Raw genomic sequence first — 25,290 nt, forward strand, 5'->3', positions numbered from 1 at the left:
TTTTTTGTTTGTTTACCAACCTCATTCTAAGCACCAACTCAAGGTTGGGCTAGTGCCCAGGTATTTTGCATTACTTTTACATGTTTGCCCAACATGCATGAGAACCTACTTCAGAACTGACTCAGAAATCTCACAGGATCATGTCATTTACCCCCACGATCCATGATCAGTAATAGAGTCGTAAGGTCTATGCATTCTGACCTGCCTCAAAGATAGTGCCTGCCAGCTGTCCTCATGCTCACACCTTAGGCTCCACTTCATCAACAGTGGATTGGCATCAATACTTGTCTATTAAATTACTATGCAATTTAGGGGTACCTGGATGGCTCGCTCAGTCAGTTAAGGGTCCTAGTTCAGCTCAGGTCATGATCTCACGGCTTGTGGGTTTGAGCCCCACATCAGGCTCTGTGCTGACAGCTGAGAGCCTGGAGCCTGCTTTGGATTGTGTCTCCCTCCCTCTCTGCCCCTTCCCTGCTCACGCTCTTGTCTCTATCTCTCTCAAAAATAAAAATAAACATTAAATAACTAAATTACTATGCAATTGAAAGGAATTTTTTTATCGCATAGATCAACAGGTACCCTACTGTGATCTTGTTTTAAAGAGCTAATGAAATAACTCCACCACTGTTTTTGTGGGAAGATATCGAACCTTTGCACTTTATGAATAACCCATGCTTTCTTGGAGTATTGGAAGGCTCAATAGTCAAAGCAAGCACCCTATGATGCTGAGGCAGCCAACCTGCCGCATTAGTGCTACAAGCAGTAACGAAGGCATCTGAAGGCTTTGGAACACTTTAAATGTTTGGGGACTTAGGCAAAGAGTTGCATTAGAAAACAATTCCTTAATCAGGTTGTGACTTACCTGCACTCAAAGCCACTGTATTAATCTCTTGCTAAGAAGTTAGATATTACACAGGAGATTGTATAAACAAAAGACTTACAGCAGGCATAGGAGAGGTAATAAACCAAAATTGACTGGCACAGCTAGATCCCAAAGCCAGTTGGGTTACCCTCTGCACATTTTACCAACTTCCATCTGTAAGAGTACATGCTTTATTGTGTGAATGAAAGTGTTACATCAATTACCTAATCCCCCTGCCTTATGTTAGTCAGTGCAGAAACCTTCATTGAGGTCCCCACAGAAGAGAAATTTTAGAAACTATGTTAACAGGAAAAGATACAAGGGTGAATAATTGCTAAGGCTCTAAGAACTGTTGTCTCTTCTCTTGGAACTCCTTGAAGGCAGGAAATACTGTGTTTTTCTACATGTGCCTAGCACAGTGCTTGCCTTCAAATGACACTAAACTAGAATAAAGAAAATCTTAAAGCAGAGGCATGATTCAAAACTAAAGTAAATGTGTCACAATTCAGGAAGCACTTCCACATCTCTTACCTCATTCACTCTTCTCCTAACCCTTATGAATGAGGACAGCAAGTTCAGTAAGGACAGGCAATGTGGATACTAAAATAGAGACTGAGCTTGAAATTGAGCACAATACTATTAACATGTTTTTATATGTGTGATTAAGGTCACACACACATTATACAGAATTAGAGCCCGTGACCATCCACCCATATATATAGATATTACAAACTCATATTATGGAACTCAACTCTTAAAACATTTTATTGTCCCAGAGTATAGTAGAGTACCGACTTGATTCACTATGGTTTTTGCTCCCTTGCATCCTGCAGGCCTATGAGTGGTCCTGAAAGGCATGGTTTTCACTCTTGGACTTTGTAGTCCTCTCTTAATGTACAAAAAGTTTCTGGGAACAGCTTTTCTCCTATCTATAATACCAAAAAATGGTTCCTTCCTTTGAACTGCACCTTCAGATCACCTCTTGACATGTTTTCCCAATCACTTATACTCCACAAAATAATAGTGATTCAATTTGTCATTCATTACCTATCTAGCAACCTCCATGTTTTAGCTTGAATATTACTGAATCTCCTGAAGTATTTTTTTTTTAAGTTTTTAAATGTTTATTTATTTTTGAGAGAGAGAGACAGAGACAGAGAATGAGCAGGGGAGGGGCAGACAAAGAGGGAGACACAGAATCCCAAGCAGCTCCAGGCTCTGAGCTGTCAGCACAGAGTCTGACATGCGGCTCAAACCCACAAACCACGAGATCATGACCTGAGCCAAAGTCAGACGTTTAACTGACTGAGCCACCCAGGCGCCCCTACGTTAAATAACTAACGTAATCACAGGCATTTAGTTTCAGATGCACCATTTGAGTACTCACTAAGTAGAAATATACACAATGCATTTATTCTATAGAATTCATCAACTAATCACAAAGAAAATACGAAGACAGATGCAGGGCCTCCTGGGTGCCTCAGTCAGTTGAGTATGGGGACTCTTGATTTCAGCTCAGGTCATGATCCCAGGCTCAGTTGAGATCAAGCTGAGCTGCATTGGGCTCCCCACTGGGCATGGAGCCTGCTTAGGATTCTCTCTCTCCCTCTGCCTCTGCCCCTCCCTCACTTGCACTCTCGCTCTCGTGCTCTCTCTCAAAAAAGAAATAATAATAAAATAAAATAAAATAAAGATGGAAATTTATGATATTTAGCTCTTTTTTTATGTTTATGTCCTTGTTTTACTGTAGCTCTAAGATATTTATCAAAGACTTAATTAATAAGAGCTTTCTGATGCAATGAACTTGAATTAGACTATCTCGGTTACTCCCAGCTCTATCACCTTCTACTTGTAATACTTGAGGCCAGGAACTCTACTCTAAGGCTCAGTTTTTCCGTCTTTAAGTTGGGAACTATTGAGTAAAATACTTATCACCCCTACCCCTATTCCAGTATTTCCTTCTAGGAGAAGAGTTCTTTCATTGGAATCACATACCTGGCCTCTTGCCACACCATTTATTCCCAGTACTGCTTCCTAGGGGAATAAGAGTATCTTACCTGACTGGTGAGTTTAGGAACATAGATGCTCATCTCCTTTCTTCCTTTCCTCTTTGGAATCTTCCTGCGTTCAGAGAGAATAGATTCTGCCTTACTCCTATGTGTAACACTGCCTAAAAAGAGGACAGGCCTCAGTTTGTTCTTCCTATGATTAAGTGGGTACAAGATTAGCAAACCCACTTGCCCAATATCTCTACATCATGTTCTCCAAATTTAGTAAAAGTAGGCAATTTGGCCTCCATCCCCACTGCTCTTTTACTTGCTTCTCAGTTGGCCTTGAACTTTGAGCAAAGAATATCATTTATTAGCCCCATCATAACTCAATAGGGATAACGGTTAGAACATAAGATTGTCTTAATGATATTGTATTTTATAGAATGTAAGACATTTTTAATGTATAAGTAGGCAGTACTGAAATTTTAATACTTCTTTTATCTATTTATTTCATAGTAAATTTTTAAGATTCATTTATTCATTCAATGAGATGACAGAGTTTTGACTAAATCTGCTGGGAGGAATAAGCTTAAGTCAATATCTAATTATGCTTAAAGTAAAATATCTTCCATCCAATGTTTTTAGCTGTACATGGTTTATTTTTTAATAGTTAATAAAATTTTAATTTTCTAAGTAGTTGACAGAAAATACTACTGAACTGGATACAGTCTAGAGTTTACATAATTATTGGAATACTGGCTGCAAAGATTTTTTTTAAATCTGGTACTTTTTTCATAACTTTACCTCTGCCAACTACAAGGATTTTTAAATGTGAACTTATAACTTTGAATAGACAAAAGCCTGAAATGAGCACATCAGATAATTCTGCATGCTTTTAACCAAAGAATTGCAGCCTTTGACTGGCTATAACAACATCTTTCCACAGCTTAAAGTGATAGTAGGTGAGTTATTATCACGTTCATTCATTGTCCTAAGCACTGGTAAACAAAACAGACATGGCCCTTGTCTTCACAGAGCTCACATTTGAAACAAGAGCACGACCATATACTATACTTGTGGTGAGCGCAGAATAATGTATAAAGAAGTGGAATCACTATGTTGTACATCCAAAACTAATGTAACATGGTGTGTCAACTATATGCAAATAAAAAAAATTATTTTAAAAAAGAGCATGGCTACATAGGTTTCAAATCACTTTTCAATTTTTCACAAACCAGACTTAATAGTCATCTTACAAAGTTGCTAATTCCCACTTAAACTAAAACTGGCTAGGTTCTAAACGCTTCATTTTGAAAAGGGAAACAAATATTTATTGGATACGACCTTATACACATAATCCTGATTTGATTCTTGTAACACCTTTAAGAAAGGTCCATTGAAATCACATGTTGCCAAAGAGGTCCTGCACACTGGTCAATGAGGAAGAAGAATTTTAACTCAAAGCCATCGGATTCCAAAAGCCCTTCTTTTTCCTGCTAAAATGAATCAGTTAATGTCAATTATATCCCAAGTCAGAGTTGTTATTATAACGAGAAAGACTTTTTTTTTAATTTTTTTAACTTTTAATGTTTATTTATTTTTGAGAGAGACAGAGACAGAATGCGAGTGAGTTGGGGCATAGAGAGGGAGCCACAGAATCTGAAGCAGGCTCCAGGCTCCGAGCTGTCAGCCTCGGAGCTGAACTCACGAGCTACGAGATCATGACCTGAGCCGAAGTCAGATGCTCAACTGACTGAGTCACCCAGGTGCCCCAAGAAAGATTTTTAAAGGATAAAAATGGTGACCATAAAGACTTCAGTCATCAGCTTTGTAGGAAACTATGTAGGGAGCCTATTTATCTCGTGGTGTCCCTTATCATATACCAAAGATCCATTCACATCATCGACACTCAATAAATGTTGGATTAAATTGTTAATACGTAAAAAGAAAAAGCAAATTATACTCAATAGAATTGGTTCCATAAATTCTACATTATTCCTAACAGTAAGCTATTATTAAAGAGATACACGGACATCTTTATAATTGTTAGACTGAACTGTTTTAAAAGATATTCTTGCTCACTATAAAATAACTCTTCATATAATAGTGTGTTGAGCTTTACCAAATCATTCACACTCCATCTCTCAGTAGTCTAGTACCACTTTGTGAGAGCAGGTGAATAGATTCAGGATACAGCAATATAATTTTCTTGATTCAGATCCAGGCTGTGCCACTTAACATCTCTGTACCTCAGTTTCCACATCTTTAAAATGAGAGTAACAACGGCATCTAATGTTCACAATGCTATATTAAATGAGTTATTATATATAAATTATTTGGAAAAGTTCCTGACACATAGCAAACATTAAATAAGTGTTCTGTTATGGCTATTGTTCTTGTTTTAGAAATTTGGCACCTGATGTCTACATCCCCATAATCCACAAAGGACTTGAAAGATGAGATCGTGGAGATCATGGCCAAAGTCTCTTCTTCAGGAGTTCTGGAGCACCAACACCATAGACAAGACACTAGAGAAGTCACAGGAGTCAGCTCTCTGACTGAAATGCAGATAGTGAGGACTGCTGGCTGGGTATAACTGCTGTATGAACTTATCAAGGTTCTCTGGCCAAAGACCACCACGACCACATCTGCAGTTCTAGGAAGCTGAGTATATTGACTCATTGCAAGGAGAAAGAAATGTGTATCATGGGGAACCATAGGACATCTCAGTAAAAAGATGTTAGAAAAAAACATTATAGAATTTGGCCTTGTGTTAGGTGATTTGTTGGGGTAGGGGGGCGGGGTATTCAGGAAAACAGTCATCTTCCCCACCTTGGATGCTGTCTGCAAGTGGGGCTATTGTCTGATTGAGTATCTCAATAATTCTTATCCATGAGAGGAATGAAGTTGAGCTAAAGTAATTAGTAAAAAAAGCAGTGGTCACTCATTATTAACCAGGAAAAGAGGATGTTTACTCTCTTTTGTGGTTTGGACGATGTTCTTATGTCTGTTTAGACATAATCATGAAGTGGTCCTATGTTGGTCTTGCTCCACTGAGTCACAAAGCAGTGTTGTCTGAGGCTGATCTTTAGTGAAAGTGCTTATACTCACCACGAGAACTTTACAGGTTCACTGTGAGTGCCAGGCCAGCTCCCAGTAATAGAGGCTGCCTTTCTCTTTCTCAAAAGAGAGGAGAATGTTTTGCTTGAAGGGCAGGGCTGGCCAGGAAAAGAACAACTATTACTGTTATTATTTACACGTATTGACAGGTTTGTAGTTTATAAAGTCCTTTTATATTCATTGTATAACTTGAGCCTCTCAGAACAATCCTGGGAGATAAGTAGAACCTGGGCCCCCATGCTGCACAACTCCAGGGGGCCCATTCATAATATATTCCATTGACTGGTACCTCTCCAATGTGAAGTGTCCCCTAGAGTTGTGTAATATGAATACATCTGCCCTATTCCTTTTTGCAATTATGAAGACTGAGTCAGAGAAACTTCTTGAGTGTTCTCTATTTCCCAATAAACCCTAGAGTTCTCTCTGGCAACCTGTTCAGCTGCTGTTATTAGATCCTTGATTCAGTCATAGTTTCCATTTCCTCACAATTTCTTCAGCTTGCTCTGTTACAACCTAGACTACACTGGCTACTAAATAAGAAAAGTTCTGCCTTCTGCCCTCTTCCTCTACAACTTTGTGCCTGCCCAAAACAGGATGCTAGAAAGTTTACTGAACTTACAACCAACCTCTTTCACAGTCACTTCCTAGAGGGGGAAAAAAAGTGTGTGTGTGTGTGTGTGTGTTGCCTAAAGAGTTAATATATCATAGTATACGTTGCTTACAATATCAGAATGGCAGATGGAAAACATGGTTTTGAGTTCTGAACAAATTTTAAAAAGCAGAATATCCTGTTAAATTCAGGGGCTGAAATTTTTGAATGCAAACTGAACTGCTAAAAACATATCTTTCCACAGTTCTGAAAACCAGACAAGGAAAATGTCAAAGGAAAATGGAATTTCCCATGAAATGTCCATTTATAGTGAATTTTTGTCCAGCATTGTATTTCTGCAGCTGGGAATTTCCCTCTTGTTATTAAAGTTCTCTCCTGAGACATTATATAAAGTGAAACTGAAAATAGAATATTCTACTGACATATCAAGCAGTTCTCGGAAAGACTACGGGCTCTGATTCAGATTTGTTGAGGAAATCCTGTCACAGTAACTCGCAAGCCCTGTGACTCTGGGCAGTTCATCTAACCTCTCTTTCATTAAGTTACCATGCATGCTTCTCTCCTCTATGACCTGAGAGTACCCTGGACTTCCCTATGAGAACATTTATCACACTCTATGTTCAGGTTTCTGTCCCACTTAGAACACTAGAAGCATCTAGAGGGTAGGGACCATATGTACTTTTTTACCCTTGTACTTCCAGGACCTAACATTATGGCACATAAAATATTTGTAAAATGTATTTGTTGCCTTAGGGGAAATGAACTGGAGATCTGGAGAATCAGGAAGGTTTACTTTTCTTTTACATACCTCTTTATAAATGTTGAATATTTTACCATACCGACTTGGTACATGTATTTATTTTTAATGAAAAATAATATTTACATGAAAAGAAAAAAGGGAGAAAATGTTTCTTGCCAACAAATAGTTGGTAAAGGAATAGTAGCCACTCAGTACTGTTCAGTTGCCTTTCTTGTTTAAGCATGGGATCAAAGTCGGTGATTTTAGGCAAATTATTTTCTCTATATTCTTCTACATAATAAACCATATGTATAATTTGAGGACTAAAATGTAAATTTACGTGGATGTAATTTTTATTTCATTATGAAAAAGTGACAGACCAGCCAGCTCTATCTTAAATCCAGAACATTCCAGTTTGAGGTTAGGTGCAGGAGGACAGTGAGGGGAAAGATGAATTGCATCTTTTGCCTAGTGCTCCAGTCAGCTAATCAGAGCCTTGAAAATATAGTATGACTTTTCCTTCTTTGCCACTGTTCTTTGTGTGTTTGGCTTCTATCAGGGCACCTTATGGAACAAGATAGCTGAGGCATGATATAGCTACTCTTGAGTCTCTTTTCCAAATACTATGAAATAGCACCAAAATCCCGAACTCCACCCACTAGCAATTTGCACTTTTTAGTAACCAATTTTCCCTGCATGGAATACTTCCAAAGATTTCCGTCGCTGATCATCTTACTCTGAATGACCACAATAAACCCTTTAGTCTTTCTAAAGGGCTTCTGTTTCTTTAGCTATACATATAAGATCATGCTGATGTCAAAAGATTTGAGTCAGAATTTATACACTAATTGAATATTTTCTGCCAAGTCATGCTTTATATTTTCACTTTTAAAAACATAACGATAAAATAAAATGAAGTCTTAACAACATGATCTGTTTCAGTGAGCAAATAAAACAAACAATTTTCCCAGGCGATAATCTAAAATGTAAAAGATACTTTCTGTATAGCATGATCTAGAGGTTTGTGGGTTTGAGCCCTGCATTGGACTCTGAGCTGGTAGTGCAGAGCCTGCTCTGGATTTTTCTCTCTCTCCATCTCTGCCCCTTCTCCACTTCCACACTCTCTCCTCCCCTCTCTTAAAATAAATAAATAAACTTAAAATAAGATATTTTCTATATAGTAATTTATCTGGTTAACTAATAAAGAGAGGTCTCTAGTAGTCACCTCTAGATTCTGAACTTGTTTTGTTCTGGTCTATGTTTTTGTTGAATTAAAAACACAGAAGGGAATGAACATAGCATCTACTGAAGATATGCCATATACTAACCATTTTGTATACATTATCATACTTCATATTTAAAAAATTTGTTACAGCAAAAATTTCACAAAGGGAGAGAATAAGGCTTAAAGAATTTAAACAGGCTACCCAAAGTTACACAGTTCATAAATAAAGAAGCAGAGAACTGAGTCAGATATGTATAATTCCAAACATCACGTTTCCTGGAAAAGATTGCCAATATGGCAAAGTACACATTTAAGAGAATCATGGAAGGGTAGAAGAACTGACCTACAAAGATATGATAAAATATGATTAAATTCAAAAATTGAACATGGGTCTACAAATGAGCTATTACTATACACTTATTAGATAGCCAAAATAAAAAAAATAGAGAAAATACAAAATGCTGGTAAGGATGAAGAAAAATGGAGTCTCTCCTATAGCGCTGGTGTGAATGTTAAATGGCATAGTCACTTGAAAAGGAGTGTGGCAGTTTCTTTAAAAAAACTCAGAAATAAAAATGTATATCCAAACAAGAACCAGTACGTAATTATTCATAGCAGCTTTATTTGTAATAGCTAAAACCTGGAAAAGTGAAAATGTCCTTCAATAGGTGAATGGTTAAAGAACTTTGGTATACCTGTACCATGGAATACTGTTCAGCAATAAAAAATAATCAACTACTGATACAAGAAAAAGTTGGATGGATCTCAAGGGCATTATGCTTAGTGAACAAAGCCAGTCTCAAAATATCACATACATATCAATAACATAACATTTGTGAAATGACAAAATTATATATATGGAAAGCAGATTAGTGGTTACCAGGCTTTAAGGATGGAAGTGTACCGGGAAAGGGAGGTGGGAGGTGGGGGGTGGGGGTGGGGGAGGGAGATCTTGTGGTAACGGAATAGTTCTGTATTTTGACTGAGGTGGTGGTACAGGAATCCATGCATGTGATAGAATGACACAGAGCAACATACACACATTGGATGAATGTTAAATTTCTGGGTTTGATATTATATTGTAATTATGTAAGATGTAATCATTGGGGGAAACTGGGTGAAGGATACTGGGGCCACTCTGTATCATCTTTGCCACTCCCTATGGATCTATTTTTATCCCAAATTAAAAAAAAAGTCTTTAAAAATTGTACCTGTTAGTGTCCTGGGGCTGCCATAACAAAGGACCATAAACTTGGTGGCCCAGACCACAGAAATGTTGTCTCACAGTTCTGGAGGCTAGAAGTCAATATGTTAACAGAGCTGGTTCCTTCTGAGGACTATGAGAAAGAATTTGTTCCAAGACTGTCTTCCTTTGGCATTCCTTGGCTTATATATAGCTTTCTTCCTGGGTCTTCACAATATCTTCACTTTATATATGTCTGTCCGTGTCAAAATTTCCCTGCTTTTAAGGGGTCATATTGGATTAGAGCCCATCCTAATGACCTCATCTTAACTGATCAGCTGCAAAGATACTATTTCCAAGTATGGTTACATTCACAACTACTGGGGGCTAAGACTTCTACATCTTTTGGGGGAATACAATCCAACCCCTAACTCTGTGGTTAAAAGAATCAACTGCACAAATGCAGGAGAGAAAACCTGGCCTAAAGGCAGTTTATATCAAAAAGCAAGCAAAGAAACAAGTTAACAAACAAAACTCTCCAGTTTTAGTTGACCACAGGTCCAACCTAAATTAATAGTTTAATAAGACTGCTTTTAAAAAATAAATATTGTTTTTCATTGGACTAATAGATTCAGATCACAGACAGGCATAGCCACATGCCCTTCTCACCTATGAAACTTCATATGAAATTTTCTAATCTATATGGATTTTGGAGAATACTGATGAAGTGAAGGAGGTTCATAGGAAAACCACCATGAGTCTGAAAACCAAACTGAGGTAAATGAGATACATTAAGATGCCAAAAACTAAAGATGACAAAACTGTTTTCCAAGTATTCATTTTTTTAAATCCCTCATATCACCTTAAAAAGTGGTATCCCTTGGGGGCGCCTGGGTAGCTCAGTCAGTTAAGCCACCAACTTCAGCCCAGGTCACGATCTCATGGTTCTTGAGTTCAAGTTCTGCATCGGGCTCCTTGCTGACAGCTCAGAGCATGGAGCCTGCTTCGGATTCTGTGTCTCCCTCTCTCTCTGCCCCTCCCCAGCCCACGCTCTGTTCCCTCTCTCTCTCTTTCTCTCTCAAAAATGAAAACAAACAACAAAAAACATTAAGAAAAAAGTGGCATCCCATTTGTGTTTGTTTAATGAATGACAAAACTCAAATTGTCTAGGTAGAAGAATTAGGGTTATTCAATACAGCATAAACAGCTAATATGAAGACCAGAACTTCGTAAAACTCAATGTTAGAGAATTTTAATAATAGAAACTTACAACTAACAAAAACATCTTGTTCAGAATGTAGTTTATTCCCTACTGCCAGGAAATGCTCAAAAGAAGCCGGACAACTCTTTCCTAGAGTTTAGAAAAGGAGATTGTTTAGAAAGGAGATTGTACTAGTTCAGTGTCTTCCAACTTTTTTCTTTTTTTAAACTTTTCAGCACTTTCACAGAAAGGTATGTTAACTTAACTTTTTAGGAATTTCTAAAAACCATTTCACTTTTCTCTGACTGCTAAATGATAAAGATGCAAGTTTAGATTGAAAAAAGTTTGAGAAAACCATTATCTATATTAACTATACTTATAGGTTGACTTTAATGTTCTTTATTAATAATTCTAGTGTGAGAAATGCTTACTTTTTTCCAATTGAGATGAAAATTTTGTTTAACTTAGCTTAATTACCAGAAAAAGCATCATCTTCAACAATTTTAAAATTACATGTTCAATTTTAGGATTGAGCACAATTAGAATGCTAAATGAGAAACATGATTATGCTCATTAACTGCAAAAACGTGTATTTTTCTGACTTCATAATTACAGATTCCATGTCATTACAGAGTTTATCAGGTTTGTTTTTGAGATTTTTGGGGGGGAAGATATACTAAACGTGCCCTAAATGTCAGATTTCCCATGCAAAACTTACTAGGTGCTTTCAGACTGAAAAAAATAGAAAAAAATTATATATGAGATGTTTGAAATTCTTGGATTTAAGTGGTTTATTTTTCAATTTTCCATCTTTTTTCTAATTAAAGAGATATTAGGGATCTAAACTGCTATTTCCTAAAATAGCACTTGCAGTATGAATAACCTTAATTCTCAGTTAATGGCAAAACAATTCTTAATGTGATTTTACAGAATTTTGAACAGATGAATTCAACAGACAGATGTGATACTTGTCTTCTCATCTAATTTGCATAATTTTTTTTTCACTTAGTTGATGTAATTCAGCATCAGTATTCTTTAAGTTTTCTGTCTTTAGCCAATTAATTATGGAAATTAATTTAACAATATATATGACTAAGAATACATTTTTAAACCGCATAATGGTGAACACTATCATGAAAGCTAAAGGCGTGTGGTCATGACAAATAAATTGAACCCAAATATTTAGAAGTTTTGCAAGAAAAAGAATCTTAGCATTTAAGATTAAGCACCGAACTCCAGCAATCAACAGGCCAACATTGTAGCATCTATCTCAAAAGAAAATGAAAGCAACTGCATGGAGGAACAGCACTCTTATTGTTTGTAGGAAAATAATTGGTACAACCTCAGTGAAGAGAAATTCAACAGAAACCAAAATTACACATAGGTTTAACTCTTTGGTCCAGCAATTCAGCTTCTAGGAATTACATATGTAGATATTTGTGAATGATATTTGTGAAGATTATTTATTGCAGCATTATTTGCAATAGCAAATATGTGGGAACAATCTGAGTATTTGTGAAGATTATTTATTGCAGCATTATTTGTAATAGCAAATATGTGGGAACAATCTGAGTATCCACCAATGGGGAATAAATTATGGTATAGACACTAACCATTAAAAACAAAGGAAACATCTTATGTATTTGCGTGGAAAGATATCCAAGATAAATTGTTAAGTAAAAAACAAGCAAGGTGAACATAGTGTGAAACTAATTACATGAAGTGAGAGACATAATACATATCCACATATATAGTTATTTTCTGTTGAAACCTATTAACTTTTTGTTGAAGGATAACGATATACAAAAAAGTGCATGTTCAGTGTAACCGCAAAGAATGTTCATAAAGTGAACACACCCATGTAACTGGCACCTAGAGTCCACATCCTAGATCCAGAAACAGAACACTACAACCAACCCAGAAGCCTCATTATGCCCCTTCTAGTCACTACCCTTCTCCCTACGAGAGTAGGAGTAGTGATCAGTATCCTGATTTCTAAAAGCACAGATTAGTTTTATTTTTATACTTAACAGAAATGGACTCATACAATCTATTTTGTTTTTTTCATCCAACATTGTATTTGTGTGATTAACTTGTACATTGTTCAATCTCATTGCTGTTTAGTGTTCCACTGCATAAATATGCCGCAATTTATTTACCAATCTACTGTTTATGCGTATTTAGGTAATTTCCAGTGTGCGCTGTTATAGATAGCACTTCTATGAACACTAGCATTTGTGTGTCCACATAACTAGAAGAGGAACCGCTGAGTCATAGAATCTGCACAGCTGCAATTTTAACAGAAACTGCTCTACAGTTTGCAAAACTGGTTGTACCGCTGACACTCGCACTAGCAGTATACGAGTTCCAACTGCTATAAATCTCCACCCACATTTGGTATATTCTATCTTTTTGATTTTAGCTAGTATTTGTATAGCGGTATCACACTGCGGTTTTAACTTATAGTTCCCTGATGACTAACAGTGTTGAAAGTGCCTCAACTCCTTCATTTGCTATTTGCTATTAAGATACTCTCTTTTGTGAGCTGTCTGGGTCTTCTGTCCAGTTTTCCATGGGATTATGTTTTATACTGTTAAATGTTGAACCACATGATTACTTTTTAAAATTTTTTTTAATGTTTATTTATTTTTGAGACAGAGGGAGACAGAGTGCGAGTGGGGAGGGGCAGAGAGAGAGGGAGACAGAGTCCGAAGCAGGCTCCAGGCTCTGAGCTGTCAGCACAGAGCCCGACGCAGGGCTCGAACCCACGAACCGTGAGATCATGACCCGAGCCAAAGTCGGACACTTAACCAACAGGCGCATTCCAGGTGCCCCTATGTTACCTATTTTTTAAGCAATGTAACTAAAATATAAATTTTATAGTGTTCTATGCTTCATACTCTCCCCTTCTTGGACATTTGTAAACTACTAGCATTGCAAAAGCTCTGAAGTCTTATTCTTTTTACCATCACTGAATAGTCTGTAGAAATGTTTTTGTATAATTTTTATTTCTCAACAAATTGCTGCCTTTTCACTTGGAGTTTTGTAAGTTCTTTTTCCAATTTTATCACATATTTCATTTATCAAACATCTATAATATAATTTCCCCATGTAAATTCAATTTTTTTAACTAGAGTCTTTCTCTTGGAGTCTGTCATGTCCTGCTCCAACAAAAAATGATTGCTGATTCTGCCATATCCTGGGCTTACCTTCCTTTTCTCTTGATCCTCTTTTCCAGATCCCATGTCTTTCTCTTTGATTTAGTCCCATGTTTTGTTGGAGCACATCCTCCAGTAGCTTTCTTTATTAAAAAAAAAAAAAAAAAAAAAAGTTGATGGAAGGAAAGGAAACATTTGTATCCTTGTATATGTGGAAACATTTTTTTATTCTGCCTTTATACTTGATAGTTCAGCTGACTATAGAATTGTAGGTTGGAAGTTACTGTCTTTCAGACTTTGAAGAAATTTCACTTCACTGTGTTTTAACATTAGTGTTATTGCTGAAAAATTTAATGTCATTCTAATCCCCATCACTTTATTCTTGTTTCTTCTTTTTGAAAACCTATAGAATCTTCTATTTATTCTCAGGATTTTGACCTTGTTAATAACGTGCTTACATGTAGGCTTTTTTTTTTTTCATTCACTGTGGGTACTTGGTGGCCCCTTCCATTTGGAGACCCCTGTCCTTTGATCCTGCCAAAATTTCTCGAATTATTATTTTGATCATGTCTTCCCTTCCTATTTTTTGTTCTCTTTTTCTGGAATTCTTAGTTTGTTAACTGACTGGAAAAAAATGAATGAATGAATGAATGAATGAACGAACGGGAAAAGGTTTCTGACCACTTTTTGTAGAAAAAAGCACAAAGCATTAGACCATATCTTTAAAGCTAAGCATTTTATTTTAAATGACCGAAGTTTTAAAACACGGTGTTTTCAGGGCATGTGGGTGCCTCAGTCTGTTAAGCATCGGACTCTTGTTGATTTCAGCTCAGGTCATGATTTCAAGGTGGTGAGATAAGAGTGCAGGGTCCAGGGAGCCTGCTTAGGGTTCTGTCTCTCTCTCCCCCTCTCCCTCTGTCCCTTTCCAGCCTGACCTCTCTCAAGAATCAAAAACAAACAAAAAACAACAACAAAAACACCGTGTTTCATTACAACTTCCCAGTATTGTAGTAACATTGCTACTCCCATCTCAGGCAACACAAAAATACAGGAAACACTGGTTCTCTACAGGCAGAAATCCCCTATTCAAGTCAGGTATTCCTTATTACTGTGGCCTTAGAATTCATTAAAAATGACTAGTATGGGGGACGCCTGGGTGGCTCAGTCGGTTGAACGTCCCACTTCGGCTCAGGTCATCATCTCGGGGTCCATGAGTTCGAGCCCCGCATAGGGCCCTGTGTTGACAGCTCAGAGCCTGGAGCCTGCTTTGGATTCTAGGTCTCCCTCTCTCTCTGCCCTTCCCCCACTCATGCTCTGTCTCTGTCAAAAATAAATTAAAAAAAATAAAAATAAAAAAAAATGACTAATATGGGGCCACCTAGGGGCCTCAGTCCGTACAGCATGGGGACTCTTGATTTCTGCTCAGGTCATGATCCCAGGGTCATGCGATTAGGTCCTGAGTGGGCTTCGTGCTGAGGGAGGAACCTGCTTAGGATTCTCTCTTTCTCTCTCCTCCCCCTCTCCCCCTCCCACCTTCCCCTACTTGCTCTCTCTCCAGAAAAATAAAAATAATAAAAATAAAGAAGTAAAATGCCTAGTATGGACTTGGTATTGTATATAATATTTGCACTCACACTCTACAAGAGCGTCATCCCAGTAGAAAAGGTGTTTCGTTCTAAGGTAAAAAAAGAAAAGATTTCTGGGGGCGCCTGGGTGGCGCAGTTGGTTAAGCGTCCGACTTCAGCCAGGTCACGATCTCGCAGTCTGTGAGTTCGAGCCCCGCGTCAGGCTCTGGGCTGATGGCTCGGAGCCTGGAGCCTGTTTCCGATTCTGTGTCTCCCTCTCTCTCTGCCCCTCCCCCGTTCATGCTCTGTCTCTCTCTGTCCCAAAACTAAATAAAAAACGTTGAAAAAAAAAAATTTAAAAAAAAAAAAAAAAAAGAAAAGATTTCTGGTTGCTTTGGGTTGACATTCAACGTTAATTGCGTTCCTCCCAGATGTGTGAGAAGGAAATTTTTGCAGTCTTACCTGGAATCAGAGGGATTGACTCTTCTCCGTTATTTTTCACCCTCTATGTAGTTATGGACAGCAAAAGAGAGAAAAGTAGGTCCCTAGCAGAAGAGCAGGCAACAGGAGCTCAACCCGCGATTTGTTGACCGAGTTCAACCGTGACAAGCTCTCTCACCCACCTGTCCCTCCTGACGCACCTGGAAGTAACACTGGAAGTGAGGGTAGGCAGGTGCATTTACACCCCCACGGGGTTCTCCCCACTCACTGAGGGGCGCCGGGCGGTCACCGCCACGCCTCCTCCCCACCCAAAGCGTTTCCTGTGCAGGCGCGGGGCGAGGAACCCAGGGCCCTCCGACCCACACCCTGCCGCCTTGGGGTGAGAAGAAAAGCTCGTAGAAACGAGATAGAAGGGGCCAGATGGCCGAGGCTAGATCCTCTCCTTGCATTCTTTTGGCTTCTGTAATCTTGTTTGCCTCCTGTGTCCACCACCTGGCCGGAGCACCGGTGATAAGGCTCCCTCCCCTTTTTCTCGGGTCTCTCAACCCCCTACCATCCCAGCCATAAAAGGAGGCCGATGCCAAGGTTCGGGGGCTCAGCCTTTGGAGGTGACTCCGCTGGGAGGGCACACCAGTGGCCAACACACAGTTCTCTGTTGTTGTTGTTTTTCTGATTCCCCGAGTGCGCCTGGCTTGTTTGTCTCTTCCCGGCACCGAGTATTTGCTGCAACATATGGGGTCGGGCCACTCCCCCAAGACGCCATCTCAGAGGAGAGTCCTCCCCGGTTTGAGAGCCCACAGACCCACCGGACGGCAGGCTACTAAAAGGAACTTTTTGCCCTCAGAGAAAACTTTTCCAAACCTGGGAGCTGGGGGAAAAGAAGACAAATAGCCTCTCCGGCTCCCTTCCCCACCCCAACCCCCCGCCCGCGCCCCTGCGGGTGTCGCCCAGAGCGGCTGGGATCCCGGGGCCCGGGGAGGGGGGGCGCCCTCACCCCGCCTCAGTGTCCGCCGCTGACGTCGCCCGAGAAGTTCGGGGAGGGAGGAGCTCGGACCGCCGGGGCTCGGGCGGCTGGCGCGCCTAGGAGGGCCAGGTGGGGCGAGGAAGCTCCTCCTCGCCGCGTCGCCGCAGCCCAACTTGACCCCGGCCCCCGGGAAAGTCCGCTCGGGCTCCAAAGAGCAGCGGCTGGCGTGGGCCGCGCGGGCGATGGGCTGCCTCGTGACCTAGTCCCCGGCGGCTGGGAGGGCCCGGCCGCTCCAGCTCGGGCACGGGGGGCGGGTCCCGGCGCCCGAGCGCGGCCGAGGAGCCCCGGAAGCCTCCGAAGCGGCGGGCACACCCAGAGCCGGCCGGCGGCCCGAGCGCCCGCGCCGCGCGCGACCATGAGCCGGGAGGCCATCTGCAGCGCCCTGCCCACCATTCCCTATCACAAGCTCGCCGACCTGCGCTACCTGAGCCGCGGCGCGTCGGGCACCGTGTCGTCCGCCCGCCACGCAGACTGGCGCGTCCAGGTGGCCGTGAAGCACCTGCACATCCACACCCCGGTGCTCGACAGGTAGGGCGCCCGCGCGCAGCCCCGAACCCCGGGCTCTGGAGCCCACACGGCGGTGACACTTGGGGTCGGCCCCACCCCTTCGTCGCCTCTGGGCAGTCCTTCGAGGCTTGGGGCCCCGCGTGGTGGGGAGAACTGTGCTGTGTGGAGGAGCTGCAGCCGTCGCATTCATCTGCTGCCCACCTCTTCCCTCCACCTCCCTCTCCTCCTTCCCTCTTACTCTGGGCTTCGTTCCTCCCCACACCAAAGTCTGTTCGGCGTGGGTTTGCTCTTGTTCTTGTTTTGTTTGCGGTTTACTACGTGTGGTCGTGAAAGTTTAGATACCAAACTCGACTTGGCTTAGTTTCTCTTCTGACTCCGGCAGGGAGGCCTGTCCTCAGGGGGTGTGGATTATTTGGCTAACAGTAAACCGAATCAGAAGACTATTACATGGCCAGAAATTTTGAATGCCTCTCACATCCTGGAACCATTTACATGCACTGTCTAGGTTTCAGAGGGGAAGGCTGGCATTAGTTTCTATTAACAGGAAAACATTTCAACCCTATACCATTGACCTGTGAGCGAAGGGACTGGTCAGTAGGGTCTAGTCGTTAGTCTTGTGTACTTTCCCTTCCAGTAGGGATATAACTGAGTCCCGCATTCAGTGAGTTAACATCTATGATTGCAACATTCGCCTCACCTCCCGTGTATCTAATGTCAGAATTCATCGTGCTAGATGCCTGATTGGTCCGAGGTTGTTAGTATCCAGTGTCAGATAAATTCCTCAGTTTCAGCTCTGCCAAAGTTACTGTACTTTCATCTGCCTGTGGCTTTTCTTTGCTGTGTTGCTATCAGGCTTGGATGGGCCACTCTCACAGTAGATTCGAGACTGTTCCCGCCTTTTGTATATCCTAAACCAGGTCTAGTGATTAATAAGATGTGGTGTCTGTTTCACCGGGGCCTTGAGTTCTGTGGGGCAAGTGCTGGGCACACGTGGGTACGTACATGTAGTCGACTTTGAAGAGTGGTTGTTGGTTACAAGGGGTGAATCGAGTTTAGAATCAGCCATGTAGATTACGGATATCTGGCCCTAGTGGACCCTTGTGGTATTTTAAAGCAAAGTGATCTTCCCATCTTGGATGCAGCTGCTCAGGATTTTCGTTTATCCAAGTTTTGTGCTATTTGAGAGCAAAGGAATGAAGAGGGGGGTTCCCTTTCTATTCTTTTTAACAATTTTCATAACCTAAAATTCTTCAGTAGGAAATTCTGTTGTCAAAGAAGCCATAAGGACCAGTTAAACCCTCTGGCATTACTGCATCACGTTCTTTCTCACACTTGTTGCCTATGATGTTAACATTAGCAGTATTTATGTAATCTGAGCATAGGGCTGGGCTATGCAGTTGACTCACAGGGTGTCCATTTCCTCACTTACAAAGTGGGAATAATAAATACATGTACTTCTTGAGCTCTTGTGTGGAAAATGTTTGCATTGTTCTCTGAGACCACCTGGAAGAAAAAAGTTTATTTGCAGTTACGTGTTCTCATTTTAATGATCGGTGGTGAGTCATTCTCCCAAGCCTGACTTCTGCTCAATGAGTGGGCCTTCCCCAACAATCTCCTAACTCCGTATGTGTAGATGAGTCTGATTGGTTGTTCAAACATCCTGTGTGAATGACATAACTGTTTTGTGATTCAAATTTTGATCTGGGTAATATTGGTGATGTACCTATAAAAGCTGTATTTTTATTTTACATTTTTGTTTTTGTTTTTTTTTAATAAAAACCTACTTTTGACCTTTTTTCTGTTTTGCCACTCACTCAATCTTCCTGAAATCTGACTTCAAAAACTTGATTCTTTCTTTTCTCTGATCAAACACCAGAATGGAAAGAACACAGGCTTTGGAGTCCTACAGTTGTGATTCAAATCTGATTTCAACTCTGCCACTTAATGTTGGCCTATTAGAAAATTATTTATCTGAGCCTCAGTGCCCTCATATGTAAGGTGGTGATATAAAACCAGATTTAGAGGGTTGGTCTTTAGATGATAGTCCATAAACAGTGGCTGACACATAATAGGATGACAGTAGAAGGAAGAATGCCTGATACTCTTAATGGGAGAATGAACAAGTGTATTAAGTATCACTGAGACTTCCCCAGCATGCTCGTGCTCCTTCGCGCGCATGTTCTCTCTCTCTCTCTCTCTCTCTCTCTCTCTCTCTCTCGTTTTTTTTTTTTTTTTTCAATGTATCCAAAAATCTTTAAGTCCATCCTCTGTCTCCCTGTAAGAGTGCTGAACAATATGTTGTTTTTGTTGATCTACATCTCTTGAGGCAAACACAGAACTGTTTAACTTTAGGGAAGATAAGTTTAATTAGGATAAGCTTCATAAACTGATATAACTGGTTGCCTTACCGTTGGGGTCTTAAGAAGGGGGCTGAAGGAGTTGGGGGCTGAAGAACAGGGAGAAGTAAAAAAGTTTTTTACTTTATGATAACTTGTAACTCTTGAATTTTAAAATATGTAAGTATATTACCAAAGTTTTGCTTTATTTTGCTTTTTGTTTTTAAAGCAAGCCTTGTAGTCTGGTCTGGAATGTCTGTTGTTTTCTTATTTCAACAGCCATTCTTCCAGGGCTTGGGTGGTTTAAGCACTAACTAATCATCATTGCTTACTTAATAAGCTTCTCCTGGAGATGTTTTTATTATTGCTGCTACCAACATATATCCATCCAGGGTAAAAATGGTGATATCTCCAATTCCTTTGCCTTTTTTTTTTTTTCTTTCTTCTTCTTTTTTTTTTTTTTTTTTTTTAATATATCCACCTTAGTCAGTCACCACAACCTGGGCATTCTATTCAGCTAGTGTTTTTCTTCCCATTTTCACTGTGATCTGTATAGTTTCAGACTCTCACTGCTTCACATCTTCATTAATATTATAATAATCTAATATTATAGAATAGTAGAATATTCTGCCCCTTTGTGCTGATCCTATATCTTTTTGCCAACTTAATCATCCTACAAGTTTGTTCTGATGATGCCGTTACCCTGCTCGAAAACCTGCAGTCATGATTTGGTGACTACCAAATAAAGTGTGAACACCCTCACCTGGCTTTAGGCTCTGAGATGAGGCTGTAGCCTACCCTATTCACCTTCATTCCTTTTACATGCTCTGTTACATATCCTGATTCATATGAAACAATTTGCCATTTTCCAAACACAATCTTCACTGCAACTCCCTTGAGTACGTTTGATACATATCTATTACATATCTACCAGGTGCCAGGCCCTGTTTCAGGTCCTGGGGACACACAGGTGAAAAAAAAAAAGTCCCTCCCCTCTTGGAGACCACATCCATCTTGACTGCCCATTTACCAGTAGTCGATAGTCTATCCATCCTTAAAGTACAGTTGAAATCCCTCTCTAAAGACTGACAACTCCTCTAGCCCTCAGTTTACTCTTTTTCCGAGTTTCCTATAGTTATTTATTTGCTTACTTATTTGTTTTTGGCAGCACTTACCACATTCTACTTTATATGTCAAGTATGTATTCTCTTTTATATGCTTTCCTTTTTTTAAGTTTGAGGAATAATTGACAAATGTAATTATATATATTTAAAGTATACAACATGATTTGATGAACATATATATAACATATACATATTACCAAGATCAAGATAATTAACATATCCAAAGAAGACCTACACATGGCCAATAGGTATATATGAAAAGGTATTCAACATCACTAATCATCAGGGAAATGCAAACCAAAACCACAATGAGTATTTGTTTCTCTTAAAAGATTTCTGGGCAGCTTGAGGACACAGACCATGTTTATCTTTATATTCTCCATAATGCTGAGCATAGTCCTTTATTCATAATAAATGTTCAATACTTATTTATTTGTTTTGTGAATGAATAGGCAAACCAACCTGAGATCCAGAGTTACCCAGGGATCTGTTACAAGCATTTACTTGTTCTAAGTGTTCTTTTCCTGAATTCCATTGTATAATTTCTAAGTATTTTTGACCTTTATGCAACTATTATCATCTAGTCATTTAAATTATATTGTTTGAATATCTGGAAAAAATTTACATGGTATGCAACCATAAAATTTAACATAGTACTGTAATACAACATAAACTTTAATTCAAACAGCAATCATGCTAATATAGACATTATAAACTTACTAAAATATTGTGTCCTTTCCCTTTCCTAGGAAAGTATAATAATAATAACCTGTGTATAGCACATTTTTTCTATCACTGGCTTAGAGAAGTTATTCTGATTTGTAAACAGACCTGTGAAATATATAGGACAGGTGTTATCCCTTCTTTAAATATAAAGAAAGGGACAGAGAAGTTGCATAATTTACATGAGGTCAATTAATGAAAAAAAATCTAGGCTTAATTAATACTATAGATATGATTATTGTGTATTTTTCATTACCATGAAATAATTATGCATTTTCTTTCTTTAGTGAAAGAAATGATGTTTTAAGAGAAGCTGAAATTTTACACAAAGCTAGATTTAGTTACATCCTTCCAATTTTGGGAATTTGCAATGAGCCTGAATTTTTGGGAATAGTTACGGAATACATGCCAAATGGATCATTAAATGAACTCCTACATAGGGTAAGTATTGTGTATTTTCAGTAGCTATAATTCTGTTATTCAAGTGATCTAGTGTTTTGGCTTTACATATGATCAGATTATTTAGAGATATATAGATGAATCAAAGTAAGAATAATGGAAAACAATTACAGTAGTAAAGTTACACAATTTAAGTCTTCTTTTGTTTTGTTAAAAATACCATAGAGTCAGGTCATGCATTCTATGGGACCTAGATTATTTTGCTTAGGTTACTGAGTTTGAGGTTTAAACTGAATTCCAGTATCCACATGTGTATATACAGAGAAAGGAGTAGGAAAGAGAAGAGATAAACCCTGCACACTATATAATACCCTGTTAGGTAAGCCAGATTTTATTTTATGTTAAAAACAATTTAAGATTCAGATTAAGTATTAATAATACCAGCCCATTAAGTTCTGAATAGGCCAAATAAACCTGTCTCTGAGTACCAAATATATTAGTTTTTCCAATAATAGACAATGGCACGTGCCATTTACCTTTCTATCAAGGTACCAGTTACTCAGGCTTTGATTGCAAATCCCATCAGTGAGCCAACTAGATGGGCAAATCCTACCAGTAAGCAAATTTGGATCCTTAATCTCAAACTATGTGTATTCATCTATTATTGTTTGCTTGATCTTATATTATTAATATTATCTGCGTGAAGCCTGCTTAACATTGTCTCTCTCTCCCTCTGGCCCTCTCCCCCACTGGCACCCCCTCTCTCTCTCTCTAAGGGGAAAAAAATACACATATATATACATGTGTATGTACATATATGTATGTATATGTGCGTATATGTGTGTATATATATATTCTGATATTTTCTTCCCACACCCCAGTACCCATTAGATACTCTGGTACCCAAATTTGGAACCCATTAGAAATTATAGAGCCTCCTTCAGTGGACTGCCAACTCCTAGAAGGAATCAGAACATATAGAGTGAGTGCTCTTCTATTTCCATCTCCATGATCAAAACCCTCCATATGATACCATTCTGCACAGAGGCCTCGTTACTGCTTTGAACTACATAATTTTCAGAAAAAAATGACCTTTTATAGATTAAAAGATTCAGTTACTCACCAAGATGGGGGTCTGTGTATACCAAAGGAAGTAATGTTTTATGTCTCTTTTGGTTTCCTGTGTTGTACTATTAGGGTGGGATTTACCTTGAAAGTATTCTTCCCGCAACCTCAAAAAAGATTGTTGAAAAAAATCAAAGTGCAATGTAAAACCGAGTATTTTGAGCCTGTCAATGAGTGGATTAACATGTGATGTCTAATCAATGAGCTATAAGCTTACCCATTTGCAGAAAAAATTCTCAAGAACAGATTTGAGCTTTTAGTAAAAGCATACTTGTTCATGTCATTTAAAATGTATTCAGTAGCTTGGTGCCTGATGATTCATTGTCAGATCTTCCCAAATTACCAAATTTTTCTGAGTTTATTCATTTTCCTTGGAAGCTACCCTAACTTTTATGTTCTAAAGTTCAGATTAATATCACTTGTAAGTACAAGGAAATATAAAAGATTCTATTTTAAATATGTCTGTATTATATATGCTTAGAAATGGAGATGATCTTTGTCTCTTTCACAAAAGCAAAATGTCCAAAGGCTAATTTTTCGTTACAATACAAAAATTATATAAGAAGCATGAGATATTAATGTATAGTAAATATAATATGGTCCTAATTTTAGTTGATGTAATGATAATTATAGTAAAGTATGATTTCATAACAATAGGAAAGTTAATATATAAATTTTGTATTAGTAGTTTGTTAGGTACTAGAAGCAAATTTTTTTTGTGTGTGTTTGTGTGGGTACATGTAGGTTACTTGATGTAAACCATAGAATGAAGAGATAGGTGTGAGTATATGTGTTCAGGTATTACACAGAAAAAAATTGAAACTGTGTTAAATGAAGAAAGAAGAGCCTATACCAAGTAGTTATATTACTGACATAAACCAAAAGGAAATATCAGTATTATAAAGCCATTTTCTCTAAAAACTGAGGGAAATAAGATATAAGAATATTAAATAATAATTGATAGCATGATACAATGAAATAAAAATAAGTATATGTTTTGACCTGAGTTTATGCTGTATTTCCACACGGAATATTTAATTTTCTAAGTGGAAATGTAATGAATGTGATCACTTATTTTGGTTTTATTTTCATATATATGAAGAAAATGGAATATCCTGTTGTTGCTTGGCCACTGAGATTTCGCATTCTGCATGAAATTGCACTGGGTGTAAATTACCTGCACAATATGAATCCTCCTCTACTTCATCATGACTTGAAGACTCAAAATATCTTATTGGATAATGAATTTCATGTTAAGGTAATTTGGAAAAAAGTTTATCTGCATCCTTGAGTTTAATAGTGTTGAAGACTTTTTAGGATTTTTTTCACCCTACCTAGCCGATTTAATATCTCACTTTTCCATAGCCCGCAATTCTTTTCTTCAGTGCCCCTTCTTCCTGTTGCAGTGGCTTAGTTCTTTCTAGACTCCAGAGGTAGGTAGAATTGTGGTACAAAATACAAAGTCATTATGTCCTTAATTGAAATTGTCATGTAAACCTTTTTTTTTCTTTTGATTTTGAAGTTCTTACAGATTCATGTATGTAGTTCTATGTCACTTTATTACATGTGTGACCGCCATAACAATCAAGATACAGCACTGTTCTGTCACCACAAAGCTATCATTCCTGCTACCCCTTTATATTCATACTCACCCTCTTCTACTATCCCTAACCACGGACAACCACTAATCTGTTTTCCATCTCTATGATTTTGTCATTTTGAGAATGCTGTATAAATGCAATCATGCAGTATTTGGCTTTGTTTACTTAGCATAACACATTTGAGATCCATCCAAGTTGTTGCTTATATCAGTAATTGGTTCTTTTTTATTGATGAATGGTATTTCATAGTAGGGGTATATCAAAGTTGTTCAACCATTTACCTATTGAAAGATACTTGCATTGTTTCCAGTCATTGGAAATTACAATAAAACTCCTATGAACAATCCTGTGCAACT

General features: G+C 38.8%; 1 protein-coding gene across 2 annotated transcripts in view; it reads left to right on the top strand.

Moving 5' to 3' along the window:
* The first annotated feature begins 17,332 nt into the window (after nucleotides 1-17,332).
* RIPK2 (receptor interacting serine/threonine kinase 2) overlaps nucleotides 17,333-25,290 on the top strand; it is a 29,480-nt gene continuing 21,522 nt past the window's right edge. The window contains exons 1-3 of one of the 2 annotated variants that reach the window (XM_058698504.1): nucleotides 17,333-17,647; nucleotides 22,097-22,250; nucleotides 24,436-24,591. In XM_058698504.1, coding sequence (XP_058554487.1) covers nucleotides 17,475-17,647; nucleotides 22,097-22,250; nucleotides 24,436-24,591 — 483 coding nt within the window. In that variant the 5' untranslated portion in view covers nucleotides 17,333-17,474. Of the gene's footprint in view, nucleotides 17,648-22,096; nucleotides 22,251-23,074; nucleotides 23,191-24,435; nucleotides 24,592-25,290 lie in introns of those variants that run through there. The other variant, XM_058698505.1, reaches the window with a different exon arrangement.

The sequence above is a fragment of the Neofelis nebulosa genome, chromosome 14, assembly GCF_028018385.1.
Source record: "Neofelis nebulosa isolate mNeoNeb1 chromosome 14, mNeoNeb1.pri, whole genome shotgun sequence".
NCBI lineage: Eukaryota > Metazoa > Chordata > Mammalia > Carnivora > Felidae > Neofelis > Neofelis nebulosa.